General features: G+C 35.4%; 1 protein-coding gene across 1 annotated transcript in view; it reads left to right on the top strand.

The window, feature by feature from the left end:
* LOC128983667 (ras-related protein Rab-8A) overlaps positions 1–8,513 on the top strand; it is a 93,248-nt gene extending 84,735 nt beyond the window's left edge. The window contains exon 5 of the mRNA XM_054403049.1: positions 7,708–8,513. Coding sequence (XP_054259024.1) covers positions 7,708–7,803 — 96 coding nt within the window. The 3' untranslated portion in view covers positions 7,804–8,513. The remainder of the gene's footprint in view (positions 1–7,707) is intronic.
* Positions 8,514–14,482: the final 5,969 nt, after the last annotated feature.

A 14,482-nucleotide genomic window follows, 5' to 3' on the forward strand; every position in this document is an offset into this window, starting at 1 on the left:
CCGGGGGGAACCCCAGGACCCCCCCAGGCCCCCGGTGACCCCCCAAAATATATGTCTAGGACCACCCTTGTCTTCTTTACCTATAAAACACATGGGATACAGCCTTTCTTCACTGATGCGTGATTTTCTATAAAGTCTTGGAAAAATAAAAGGTAAAATAGATAGAATACAGGTGCGGTTTACACACAAATATTCATCAAACTGTGTGATAGTTTGTTATAGCAATGAACAATTTGAGAGTATCGTATTGTTTAAGTCGATGGAAAATCTCTGTTGATCCTGTTTTACAAGCAAACCAAAAAGATACAGTAGTCACCACTCTATGCGACATATTCTAACCAGAAAATTGTAATCGTATGATTCTAAAAGCATTGGTAGGATTGCAAAGTACTACACAAACATCATTTCAAGGGTAATAACAGTCACAATTTCCGCTGACTTTAAAAGAGTCAACTAAACTATTATACTAATGGACACACAACTAAATGGAACAACTAATGGAAATTCTCACGATGTACATTCGTTCGATATAAGCATTGAGTATACACGTCAGTACATACGTGTATAAGTTTACCCAATGATATAAGCAACGGTTCTTGCAATTTATTGCTTATTGTTTTTTAGAGTTGTTTTCGGACTTACACTGTTTTCGGATTTACTCACACTCGTATAAGGTTTTCCACGTTTGTCATTGATAATGTAGCCATGTTGCTTTGAAATGGCGACCATACAAATGTATGCATTTTAAGCCAAGTATGAATGGAGATGAGTGTGGGATGAGTGGAGCGATCTTGTTGTCCTGTTTGTGACTAAGGCCGACATAATCCTTAGAAACAGCTGTTAATTAATAGTGCATACAGTCAATTAATAGCAGCAGAGGTCAAGTTTGGTATCAAATTAAAGGTTTTATTCATAAAAATACATTGCCGCAAACCCAAACTCAAACGATGATGATGATAATAACGTTAATGATGTCGCTAAAACGTATCGTTTGAAATTTAACAGCTGAAAATAAGTGAAATAGAAAAGGTTTTGGTTAAATCCATGAAATTGTAATTGGACACTAGTAAATACTAGTGCACTTGTTGCTACCTCCCCCCTTCGGTTTCATGTATTCCTCTCAATCAGTTCAAACCTAGGAGGATTAAACATTAATGTTACCTAATTAATGTTAAATCCTCCTAGATTCAAACCTGAAACACCCAGATCGAAACTCGCCTGTCGTTATTTTACCATCGCCTTTTTTTAAATATATTTTTCAAAAAAGAAAGATTATATTGATTTACTTTGGATTTTAAAAATGTTAACGTTTTATTGTGTTAAAGATTTATGGTGATACGTAAATATTGTGGTGTAGTAAAGTATATTATATTGTAGTTAAGTGTTAAATTTTGAAATTTTAGGGTGAATCGAGATGAATCTTTTTTTATAACATGGGTCTCTCCTACCTTAACATACATACCAAGTTTCATAAACATCGGTTGGAAAAGTGCAAAGATAAATATCTGTATGTAAAAAATACAAAATGGTGGATATCTGGTTAACGAAACGATTTCGGAAAAAATGTTATCCTTGATTTTCTGTTTATTTTGACCCAAGGAATTACTAGGTGAAGTATCTCCCCGCTTATTTTTAACACCCTGTTTATGATGTATTCTTATAAGTGAAAAATGTAAGCTGGTAATACAGAAAGATGTTTTATAAATAATATGAATGTACTGGTGATCTGTATATTCATCTTTTTTTTATTCTTAGAACTGTAAATTATAAGTCCACTCAGCAGTCGCATCGTACGATGTAGTTCTTTCCATGCGTTGCGAAATGCTAAATTTGCCGTTCTCTTCAACCCAAGTTATCTATTGAACCACTGATTGTAAAAAATTCAAAAACATATATTTTACGCATCACACTTTTGGCTACAACTTTGCCACAGACAAAACCTCTCTAACCCAAAAACAAAAAAAAAATCTCGCATGCTAACTTTTTCATGTTAGAAATCACGATTTAAAACTATTTCACCATACATATCAATTTTTATTAATTAGATCGGTAAATAGTTTAAAGTTCCAACAAAATAGTCATCGAGTAGGACTAACCAAGAAGCTCTGTGCCAATTTTCAAAATTTTAGCACAACTTTAAGTACACCAAAACGCGAAATTATTGAAGTCATGCGTCGAGAGGACTATCGTTGTTTTTAACAGATTATACAGTACTTTTGACCTTCCGGCACTGTTGACTCAGCGAAACTGAACTTATATTTTATCTTATTTCGTTATATTAAAACTGCTGTTGCATTAGGTCAAATTCCCAATAAGTCAATTGCTTTAACATAGACCACGTTTTTAGCTCGGACTGTACTATTTGACTTACTGGGATTTTTGATCTACAGACACTGCAAACATTGTAGTTTTTGACCTAGCGGCACAGGTATAAATTATTTGACCTTCCGGGACTGTTGACTTACTGCAACGCGTCCGTGCAATACAACGTACTGCTCTACTCTATGAGGGGAGAGTGATCAGGGGAAGAAGGGAGTGGGAAGTTTCTTGTTGTGACAAGTGGCGCTGAGCGCTTATCTCGAGCATGAGTCATGATATGAAACCCACAAGCGCCGTGCTGTACACTGCCGAGCCTCAGCTCACTACAAATCGAAACAGCAAAGCAATGCCTTGAGTCCTTGAGTTGAAGTGCTGTACAAGTATACGCATTTTGCAAGTGCTTTTGGTACAAAAAGAATAAATGCCTTTGGTATAGTGCTTTGGATACTTGAACTATGAGCGAAAAAAACAAAATTAAGTTGTTCACTTGTCAGTAATGCTGTTTCCAATTTTGTCTTCTGAAAGAAAAAAAATTGTGTCCCGTTGGCGCCACTTTTTCGTGGAGCCATATGCGAATGTATGTTACTGTACTTGATCTTATTTTGTTTAAATGAATGAATCTTTAAAAATGTACTTGCTGTATTGGTAGGTTGCTTGAAATTTAACATCTAAGTACCTTAAGTAAGGTTTTTATTAATTAAAAATTCAAGCCAAAACTAAAAAATAATTGATTTTTTTTTTAGATTAAATGTGGAGTCACAAAAGCAAAAAAAACAGGCCTGTTGTTTTAATTGTTTTTGTTTTTCCGCACAACTTTAAACAATAAAAGTTTTAAATTACCTATATCCGTCAAGTGATCCTGGTTTGTAGTTAGTTGACTACAGCTGTTTCGTGTTGTTATAAACACATCTTCAGGCCAATGTTACATTGATTTATTCCATGGAATGGTCGTCAGAAGGTTCACAAAAATAACACATACACGTAGACCTACGCGAAACATAAAGCATTAATTGGCCAAAACGACTTTAAACAGTTGGCAAAGAAAAATAGAAGCATTTAGTAGGTAATTAAATTCTCTACAAATTTGATTGTGATAATTGTTTTCCTAGAATAGGTCTTCTTTTCTTAACACGTTCAGTGTGAGGGGTGGGAATACAGATTCAGATTCTTTATTATTTGTCACAATACATTTTCCTCCCCAGCACAGCTGGGTGACATGTCAACATCTTAAAAACTAAAAAAGCAAAATACATGATACAATTGTTTTGTTGACTAAAACTTAATCAAATGCCTTAATTTTATATACATATTTACATCATATTACAAAGTGTCACATAAGAAATCATTTACACAATAGTATACTTTGTTTAGCAGCAGGGACTGAACTTCTTTCTTAAACTTATGATCATTATCAATATTCTTTATCCTGTTTGGTAGCTTATTATATAATTTTTTCCCAAAATACTGTGGCAACTTTTCAAAGGAACTTAATCTATGAACAGGAAACTGGAAATCACTTCTGTTCCTAGTCTGATAATTGTGAATGTGTTGATCTTCCATTAACATATTAAAGTTAGATTTGACATAAAACAGACATTTACTAATGTACATAGATGGTAGTGTTAAAATTTTGAGTTCCCTAAAAATAGATTTACAGGATGTTCTAGGTTCAGAATTTGTCATGGTTCTAAGATACTTTTTTTGTAATTTAAAAACAGACTCCATACCTGAACTACCTCCCCAAAGTTCAACACCATACTGCATTGAAGAAGCGAACAATGCATGATATACAATCAATCTCGTCTGTAAGTCAGTAATTTTTTGCAGAACAAACATTTGAAAACAAAGGGAATTTAATTTTTTTATCAAAATATCAATATATGTTTTCCAGTTTAGTTTTTCATCAACCTCGAGACCCAAGAACTTTGTTGACTTTACAATAGGAAAGTGATCATCATTTAATATTATTTGAATAAGATTTTGTTCCTGTCTTCGTGTGGTGCTAAAATTGATTACATTAGTTTTGCTACTATTTAATTTAAGACCATTGGCCTTGAACCACACTTGCAAATCTGTTAGGGAATTCTGAATAATTTCCTGTAAATCTAAAATGTTGTTTGATTTAAGAATGGCTGTAGCATCATCTGCATACAGAACAATTTTAAAAATCAAATTTTTGTGCTAAATCGTTTATATAGATTAAAAACAGAATAGGACCAAGAATAGAGCCCTGGGGAACGCCCCACGTTCCTTTCCTCCATTCAGATTTAAAAACCATATAATTTTTTTTATAACAGTTCTGTGGTGTCTACCAGATAGGTAACACTTAACCCAAGATAATATGGAAGAAGAGAAGTTATAACTTTTAACTTATCAAGAAGAATATCATGTACCACACAGTCAAAAGCCTTGGATAGATCACAGAACACCAGCTGTGGTCTGCGATCCATCCAAGCCCTCCGATACACACCTGGTTAAATCTGCTATCGCTAAAACTGTGCTCTTATTTTCTCTAAATCCATATTGTTCCTTGATAAATAAATTATTGTCTTCAAAAAATGATAAGATTTGTTTATTAGCTATTTTTTCAAAAACCTTTGAAAATGCAGGAAGCAAGGACACTGGCCGATAATTTTTTTTTTCAATAAAAACAAAGGAACCTCATCCCATCCTGAAGATCGCTTGTTCTTCAATGATTTGATCATTTTATTAACATGGTTTTCATCTACTGGACTGAAGTGAAAAACTGGTAAACTTTGACTCCACTCATTATTTTTCATTGCAAATCTAACTGCCATTTCACTTGATGGTGAAATCTCATTCTCTAAACAAATGTCAGTAAATTTATTTTTAAAAATATCAGCTATTTTATTTCCATCTTCTAAACACTTATTTTGGAAAACAATGTTTGAAAAGCTATTTTCTTGAGTTGCCTTTAAACCTAATTCTCCATTAACAACTGACCACACTGCCTTACTTTTATCGTCTGCTTTCTCTATAAAAGAGGTGTTTGCATTTCTTTTTGCCCTAGAACAGACAGCTTTGAAATTTTTCTCAAAAACTTTACAATACTCTTTAAAGGCATGGTTGTCAGATTGTTTTGCTAAGGCTTGCAATTCTCTGTTTCTAACACTTAATTCTCTAATCTCTGAATTAACCCATTTTTTTCTGTTGTTTTTTCGGTGTCCTGCTTTACAAGTTTTTAGTGGAAAATGGTTCTCGAAAATCATCTTAAATCTAGAAAAAAAATCATTAAAATTACATTGAACTGAATTATTTTCACTAAAATTCCAATTTTCCTCATTTAAAGTAGCCATAAACTGATCAATTGTTTTGGCTGAAAAAGACCTACTATAGCTTAGTTTCTTAAAATTAACAGAGTCACCACTAAAATCAATATACTATCTAATGTAATAAATAAAGCTCTGTGGTCTGATACTCCTAATTCCATATTTAAAGTTTGGTGTTGTTCAACTCTCATATTAATTAATACATTATCTATACAGGTATTAGTTGTAGGTGTTATCCGTGTTGGCTCAAAAAAACTTAAAAAAATACTCGCCCCGTGGTACCGGCATCACTGGTGCGGGGCGGGAAATGTCCTTCTCCAATGCCAACAACCTTTAAATACATCCACAGATTTAAAATTATTTATTTAATTGGTTTTTCAATGGATAGTATTTTTGTTTAGTGTTGGTGTTTTTGCAGACTTACAAAGTTAATACTGTAATTATTTGTAATTGCATGGTTTTTAAGATTTTTGTAGCCTAGCAATAATAACTTTTCTTTTGCATGATACAAGTTGTTTATACAGCCACTGTTCTGTGTTAAGTGGTTTTTATTAATAAACTATTACAGGTTGGATTCGAATTATTTAAAAAGTAAATAAATAAATATAAAAAAGCTCTAAAATATCAATGAGATAGTATTTCAACACGGTGGCATATTTTAATTGCGTAGTAAAATAATGAATTGATCACAGTGAACATGCTTCACTCCAAGTGATCAGAAGAGTTGTGTGGTAGAAAATTGAAGTATAAACTACTATAACAGGGTTTTAACACGTTCGCTACCACATTTATATGGAATTTACGTTCGCATAGACCAGCGCCGCAATTGTGCGTCGACTCGTTTCTCCCACCGACGCATATTTGCGTCAGCTGGTCACATTGAAATAGACTAACGACGCACAGTTGCGTTGGTGTTCAATGTTATTAATCAGCGTATTTCTTAGCAACGGTCTATTTCAAAGCCCTGATTTTATCGTATCGGTCTAGAGGGATATCTGCCGCAAATGTGCGTCGCTTGGTCTGTGGATATGACGATTGGTTACGTCACACAACAGTTGGCAACATTGTTGTTTACATTGTGTATTCCGCGACATCACAGAACAGATGTAAACGTTATAACCTTTGCAGTTTTGGCTAGTGTTTAGTGGAGTTTCTTTATTTGTTTGTGTAAAAGCTTGAAACAACCAAATTTACAACGACGCTTACGTGCGTCGCCTGGTCTATTGAAACGAAAATGTAATCTTTTTAACTGGATTTCATTAAATAGACTGACCGACTTATATATGCGGTGTTTTAAAATTTGCTCAAAACGATAAATAAAAACAATATTTATTGCTTACTAATTCACTTAAGGTTAAGTCAATTAGTCCATTTAAACTATATTTCTCTTTAGGTCTGTCGGCAATGTTATTCCTATATCACTTGGTCTGTAAGCAACGTCATGATCATTCCTTTTGGTCTGTAGGAGTGACCGGACCGACGCAAATGTGCGTCGCTCGGTAGCGAACGTGTTAATGGCCAATGCATGTCAGTTGAACATCAATAATCAAACATGAAATTTTAACTCATAGCGATTTTATTTTGTATTGATCAGCAAAATCATGAATATGTAATCTTGTGGACATTATCTTCGTCTTTAGTGTCCATGGCAAAATCCGTAATATTTCCTGCAATCACATGGACATCTTAACGATGTACCACAATCAATGCACAATCATGGCAAAATCCTTAATATCTCATGTGATTATGTGGACTTCATCATCAACTTCCATGATCATGGCAAATTGCTGATTATCTACCGTGCCCCATGGACATCATCACCGTATTCTAAGATTACAGTAAAATACTGAATATCTACCGCAGTCATGTGGGCATCATTGTCGTCACCCGCAATTGCAGCAAAATCCTGCAATTGTTGCAAAGATATCGCAATTGTGCAGCAACCGATAAATTAAAGTGACATTTTCCATCAATTCTCGATTTTGATTTTATTTGTCCAACCTGTTTCATACCTGTACAACTAGAAACTACTATAAAAATCCATCCCTAAAAAGGAGCAAGAGGAGGTATTTATTGTCTTGTGTATTTGTTGTGACAGGAGGCCAGCAACCCACCCAAGGGAGGACACCAGCTGAAGCAGTCCGAGCCTCACCGCAAGCCAACCAACTGGCTGTCTCGCTGCTCTCTGCTCTGACACCTCAGCAAGTGTCACAAGACAATTAACTGAACATATTTGTATGATTTTTTTAAATAAAGATCTGAAAATATGTATATAAATATAGTATGTCGCACACAGATATTTGACATAATATCTTTCTTCAATTTTTCAAATCAAGAACGTTGAAAAACTTTTGTTTGAAAAAGATATGCCATGTTTATTAAATACTGTTTTGTATGTATTATTTAATTAATTTTATAATATATTTTGTGTCGAACTAAGGTATATTGTATGTGATAAAAGCTCTATATTTATTTTTTTAAGTTGTATTTTTATTCTATTTTTAATATTACATTTATTTAATATTTGTCTGGTGTTATTGTTCGTTTTTAGAAGGAAAACCCCGATAGATTTAATTGGAAAAATGAATAACTGTTTTGTTGATGCTGCAAGGAGTTGGAGGACCCTCCAGTGTGGGCCAATGTTAAGTGCCTGTACTTACAAATCAGAGTCAGGTTTATAACTTGCACTTCTTGATCTCAAGGCAGCAAATCTCAGCACAATACTGAAATAATGGTGTTGTATTTTATTGACCAGTGTAGTGGTATAGAAAAGCCAGCTTTTGTAACATAACGCAAGGTTCAAAAGGGGTTATTTTCATCCTCATTACAGGCATTAGGATAAATTTTATATTGTAAAATTGGATATAAAATGTTGTTATAATAAACCAGCTGTATTTTCTGTTATTTATTTACTATTAACACTGTGCAGGATGATTTTTATTGAGTGGAACTATTATAAATACATGATAAAGATCAATTACCTATTAATTGAATAAAACTTGAATCACACATCAACTTGTTTCATGTGACAAACCCTCAAAGAAAAAAAAATTGAAAACTAAAACATATTTGTTAAGAGTTGCTTATTTTTGTGTAATTTGGATGACTTATCAATGAAAATGAGTTTTTGCTATTCAACCACTCTTTATAAATAATCCTGCTCAAATCCTGTAATTTTATTAATCCTAACTAGCAGTATAGACAACAAGAATTAAATATAGACTGTCAGCTGTGCTGCGGTTACGATAGGTTCTGGCGCACACCACTGGGAGCGCCATATAGTTCCGGCGTACGCGCTACGTAACTACACGGCACTCCCAGCGGTGTGTGCAAGAACCTATGGTAACCGCAGCACGGCTGAGAGTCTATATTTAATTCTTTTTGTCTATGCTAGCAGCCAGCGTCTTTTCATCACTTCAAAATCCATGATATATTTGAATTTGTGACGTACTTTTTCCACACTGAAACATATAACATTAGTTTACATGCCAGGTTTAAGTACCACATGCTATACAGCACATTTAGTTTCCGGATAGGCCTCAGTACGGAGATTTGGGTTGGCCTTCCAGGGTTCGCGTCAAGATGTTACTTTCACGCTCTATATTTAAGAGAGTCTATATTTAATTCTTTTTGTCTATGCTAGCAGCCAGCGTCTTTTCATCACTTCAAAATCCATGATATATTTGAATTTGTGACGTACTTTTTCCACACTGAAACATATAACACTAGTTTACATGCCAGGTTTAAGTACCATGTGCTATACAGCACATTTAGTTTCCGGATAGGCCTCAGTACGGAGATTTGGGTTGGCCTTCCAGGGTTCGCGTCAAGATGTTACTTCCACGCTCAGCCGAGCCGTCGCCACCCCCGAAATCGTCATCTCGTTCAGCACACGACATTCAGCCAGGCACTTGGGTTCGGCACAATTAAGTATGGGCTAACTCCATCTGCCGTTGTAGCCTGGGGTCCACGGTCGCCCTCCTGTCGTCACCGTCACAGCCACAGGCTGAGGCTCATTCCGCCCCCCCACTCGTAGTAGGCTGGGGCTCATCCGCCTCACCTGGCCGTCGTTGCAGGCTGGGTCTGTTGTGACCACCGTCGATGCTACTGCAGACTCGAGTTGGACTTCCCATCCGTCCCTGCTGTCATCTGGGCATCTGGTTTCTCACACAGATTCCTGTCGATGCTGTCATCTGGGAATCCGGCTCATCGCACTGACCCCTATCGTTGTCGTCGTCGTGTGAGTGTCCCGCTCGTTGCAATTTACAATTTACTGTCTATTGCTCTGAGTTAAGTTGAAAATCATCTATTTTTTACGTGATAATCATTAACCTATCTCTTTGTTGGAACTTTGCAGGAACTTCCGCTTTGTTGTGTGACAATTTCAAATAACAAAGTCCGTGAACCTTGGGGGAAACAAAGCGAAAACTTTGTTATCGTAAATTGGCGGTTTTCGCGAACCTTTTCATCAACTATAGTGACCAGTTCCATCAGTCACAATACTCAGGTGTCCACTCTTCGCTTCGTCATGACTCATGAAAGTCAGTTTGGCCATTTAAAAACTGAAAGCACTTTTTACGAACAGAACTTTCATTCATTAATTTCATTCACTTGGTGATAAATGTGTTTTGGTTTTAATTTTTTTGCCAACAAAAACCTTATTACTGATCGCACCTCCTGGAAGAATCGCAGCGCACATCTTAAGTTGAAATTCAAAAAAAGGGCAGCGCGGGGATGTTTCCGGTTACGGCTGGATACCGACTGAGTTGCCGAGTGTGCACACACCAAAATGTACGAGATCGGCACCCACCTGAACCTGTCAGAACAAACCGTTCTTTACTTTCTGAGCCCTCGTACAATATGAAATCATGCATAAAAAAGTGAACACGTCTAAAATATAAAGCATCACAAAAGCTACATACTCCATTCATTAGTCCATGTTAAAAAAGAGGGGCAATTAAGGAAAATCTGAATTGTTCAATATCCATGGCTAAGTTCAGTTGATAAGGGTGAAAACGAAAATTTCTCATCATATCCCTATTATTTGCTTTGCGTGCCCTATTATATTCATTGTGTGCGCGATCTCTTCCGAGGCATCTTAGAAAAATTACAAATATTAATGAAACATACAGTACTATGAAAACACAAAATCTAACGCAAGTAATTTTCTTCTTTACATTTCAAACAAATAACATTAAAATATTTTACTTGAATTCACTAAAACATCACCAACTGTAATGATAACCCCATTTTTGTATGGATGTAAACAAAATTGTATCATGGCCATCTGTTTTGATGTAAACAAACATAAACTTGAAAAAGTTCAGATGATTGACAACAGAATTCAGCACAAACTCTAAAATTTTAAATGCCTAGGACAAAGGGCTTTCATGGCATATCACCCAAACCCGCAAAAGACACATCTAGAGGATAAGAGCTTTAAATTTATACCCAGTATGCCTATTAAAATAAATATTTAGGGGTCGATTTGCTGAATACAAAAATCCTACAAGCTCTTTTAATAATATAAAAATTGTATCCTGTTATTCCCCAACGTAAAACTGAATTACAATCTATATTTTCTAGCCCCTGAACTGGTTCTATAACTAAATCGAAAACCAATATTACCTTAGTCAACCAGAGTAATGAACAAACTGTTGTCATAATGTACAAAAATGAATTATAAGGTCACTGAGTTTATAAAGAATAATATTTTTTAAATTAAAAAAGAACCAACCAGTAACTTTCAGAGAAATTTCAGGGGATGCGGAATACTACACCCCCCCCCCCCCGAAAAACCATCCCCCCTAGATGAAACGTGACGTCACAAAATCTGCCAACTAACCAATATGGGAGCCGTGTCCGCGACTGGAATACTACCCCCCTTAGCAAAATGTGATGCTATGTAATTGTAATTTTAATTTGAGTTATTCCGTTTGATTACAGAAAAGGCATGTGGGGAATACCATACAGAATTTGGCAAGTTTGGTCGGGGTTTTATGTTGTAAATATTGGTTTTTCTAATATTTGACCCTCTAAACCCAAAATTTCTCTCCAGACCGTTTTAAAGAGCTTGAAAAACAAATAATTTAGTATATCAAAGTGTTTTTGTACAATTATTGGTTACGGAGAAAATTCAAAAAATTGTTATTTTAAAATTCCCTTGTTATTCCTATGGAAAATATTGTAAAATGTTGTAGTTTGCTTGTTTATGAATATATTTTGATCAAACTTTGTAAATATATTTATTTTTTACTAAGTAATTATTATTATTTTACCAAAAAACCCACTTTTTTACCCTCCATGTAGCAGCAAGCCTGGGTACTGATAAAACCTAATGTTAATTAAATACATTTAACTGAAAATCAATTCAGACAAATGGAAATTCGCTTAGTCGGCAGGTTTGCTGCGGCGGGGGTATTCTTCCTTGTTCTTGTTGATTCATATACAAAATGGTTAGAAGTAGTTCCGATGAAAAGCATAACCTCACAGAAAACTATCTGTACATTAAGATACAATTTTGCTAGATTAGGCTTACCTATTACAATTGTGACAGACAATGAAACTATGTTCACATCTGAAGAATTCTAAGTATTTCTCAAGACAAATGGAATTAAACACAAACTTACAAATCCAGCCCATCCATCAACCAACGGTCAAGCCGAAAGGTATGTACAAACAGTAAAGAAGGGTTTGAAAGGGAGTCATACCTAGGTCCACCGCAGTAAATCTCCCCCGCGCTAGTTTACACAAGATCTGCGGCCGGCGGGGCATGAGACCAACAATCCCTCCCACTTGCCTCTGAGTGGCACAGTTTGGTTTGGCCGACCTAACCAAACGGTGCGGCGGACAACTGGAGACTACTTCACTCGTAATTACGCCTGCAAAATGTAGGATACTTTACCAAACCACTGCTGTATTGCGGGCTGACTAAAGAGACTGTTTTCTCCTTCACCGATACTCAGATTAATTGTACAAATTACCGTACACTTGCTTGGCTACAAAAAATAATTATTCAATTTTCATATCTATTCCACGATTATTTATTGTTAGTAAATGGTATGTTTATTTTCTTGTATCTATATCTATACTAGCAACAGAGCCTGTTGTGGTTAAATACAATAGTCAGGTTGGGTAGCAGGAAAATATTTCAGTTCTGGCAGACAGGCTACAATTTTAGGTGGTTATAGTATACAAGTTTCTAAACCTAAAACCACCCAGACCCCAATTTTTAAGGACCTCGGTCGTCCGTAATGACGTCATCAAAATGGCGGCCGTAAGAGGATGCTGGGTCCCCATGAATTGGCTATAACGACCGAATGCCTGAACCGATTTTCATGAAATTTGGCACACAAGTGCTTGAATACATTATGTCGGCCTTGGTTGAAAATGGTCAAGTTTCATCAAGTCATTTCAAAATGGCGGCCATTCAAAACTAAAAAAATATGAGGAAAATAATTGTGAATTGTTTTATACAGGGTGAGTTTTAAATGAGTTCCCCCCCTACTTTTCTTAAGATATCAACTCCGAACCACGTCAGATAATTGTAGAGTAGCGATTACTTCATTTCGACCAGTTTTTATTGTATCCGTTTTTTGTTATCAAGCTTTCTTGATCAAATATAACAATTATTTTTATTTAAAATGTCAATATTTCAAAAACCAAACATGACAATGATAAACGGATTGCGGCATTGAATTCAACATAAAAAATTAGTTCAAAATGATGGGTCACAACACCACCTTCATATTTAAAATAATTTATCACATTTCAAAATGGCGGATCCAAGATGGCGGCTGAAAAAAATACATCCGTCATAACCAAGTTAAAATAGGTCAACAATGAATGGTGGTGTCCACTTATCTTTATCTAGCACTATTTTGAGATTATGGCCTTAGTTTGTAAATGCACAATGTTATAATGGACTAAAAATAAAGTTATAAAAGGTTCTCATAACTTTAGAATGGATCAACATTTTTTTAAACGGATTGCAGCATCGTATTCAGCGTAAAGGTTTTGTTTGAAACGGTGGGTCACAACCCTATCTTTACATTTGAAAAAATAACTTTGTTTCCAAAATGGCGGATCCAAGATGGCGGCGAAAAATGTAAACCCAGTCAAAATGAAGTTCTTGCTACTCTACAATGATCTGACATGGTTCAAAGTTGATATCTTAAGAAATGTATAAAAAAGTAGGGGGGGAACTCTTTTAAAACTCTTCCTGTATAAAACAATTCACAATTATTTTCCTCATATTTTTTTTAGTTTTGAATGGCCGCCATTTTGAAATGACTTGATGAAACTTGACCATTTTCAACCCAGGCCGACATAATGTATTCAAGCACTTGTGTGCCAAATTTCATGAAAATCGGTTCAGGCTTTCGGTCGTTATAGCCAATTCATGGGGACCCAGCATCCTCTTACGGCCGCCATTTTGATGACGTCATTACGGACGACCGAGGTCCTTAAAAATTGGGGTCTGGGCGGTTTTAGGTTCAGAAACTTGTATACTATAACCACCTAAAATTGCAGCCTGTCTGCCAGAACTGAAATATTCTGCCACTATATGCAGCTATACGACCCCACTACAACGGTCTCTGGTAAAATAATGGTTTTGAAATCCATACACCACTTTTTAATACTCACTAATAACATTAGAATGAGAATCGCATCCTTAACATAAGGAACACACTTTAAACAGAAATGCAAATTGTTAACGACAACATTTAATTAAAGAAAAATCAAATAAACAACAATAAGCCGTTTAATTATTAACACAGGTTTCGTATGATTAGATTATGCATACTGGTAAACCACCTATTGTCATCTATAAAATTATTTGGGTTTTCTTTTCCGAGTCGGGTTAGCTCTTC

This window comes from Macrosteles quadrilineatus, unplaced genomic scaffold (genome assembly GCF_028750875.1).
Source record: "Macrosteles quadrilineatus isolate MER2022 unplaced genomic scaffold, UCM_ALF_1.0 Scaffold_1__1_contigs__length_201487025, whole genome shotgun sequence".
Lineage (NCBI taxonomy): Eukaryota > Metazoa > Arthropoda > Insecta > Hemiptera > Cicadellidae > Macrosteles > Macrosteles quadrilineatus.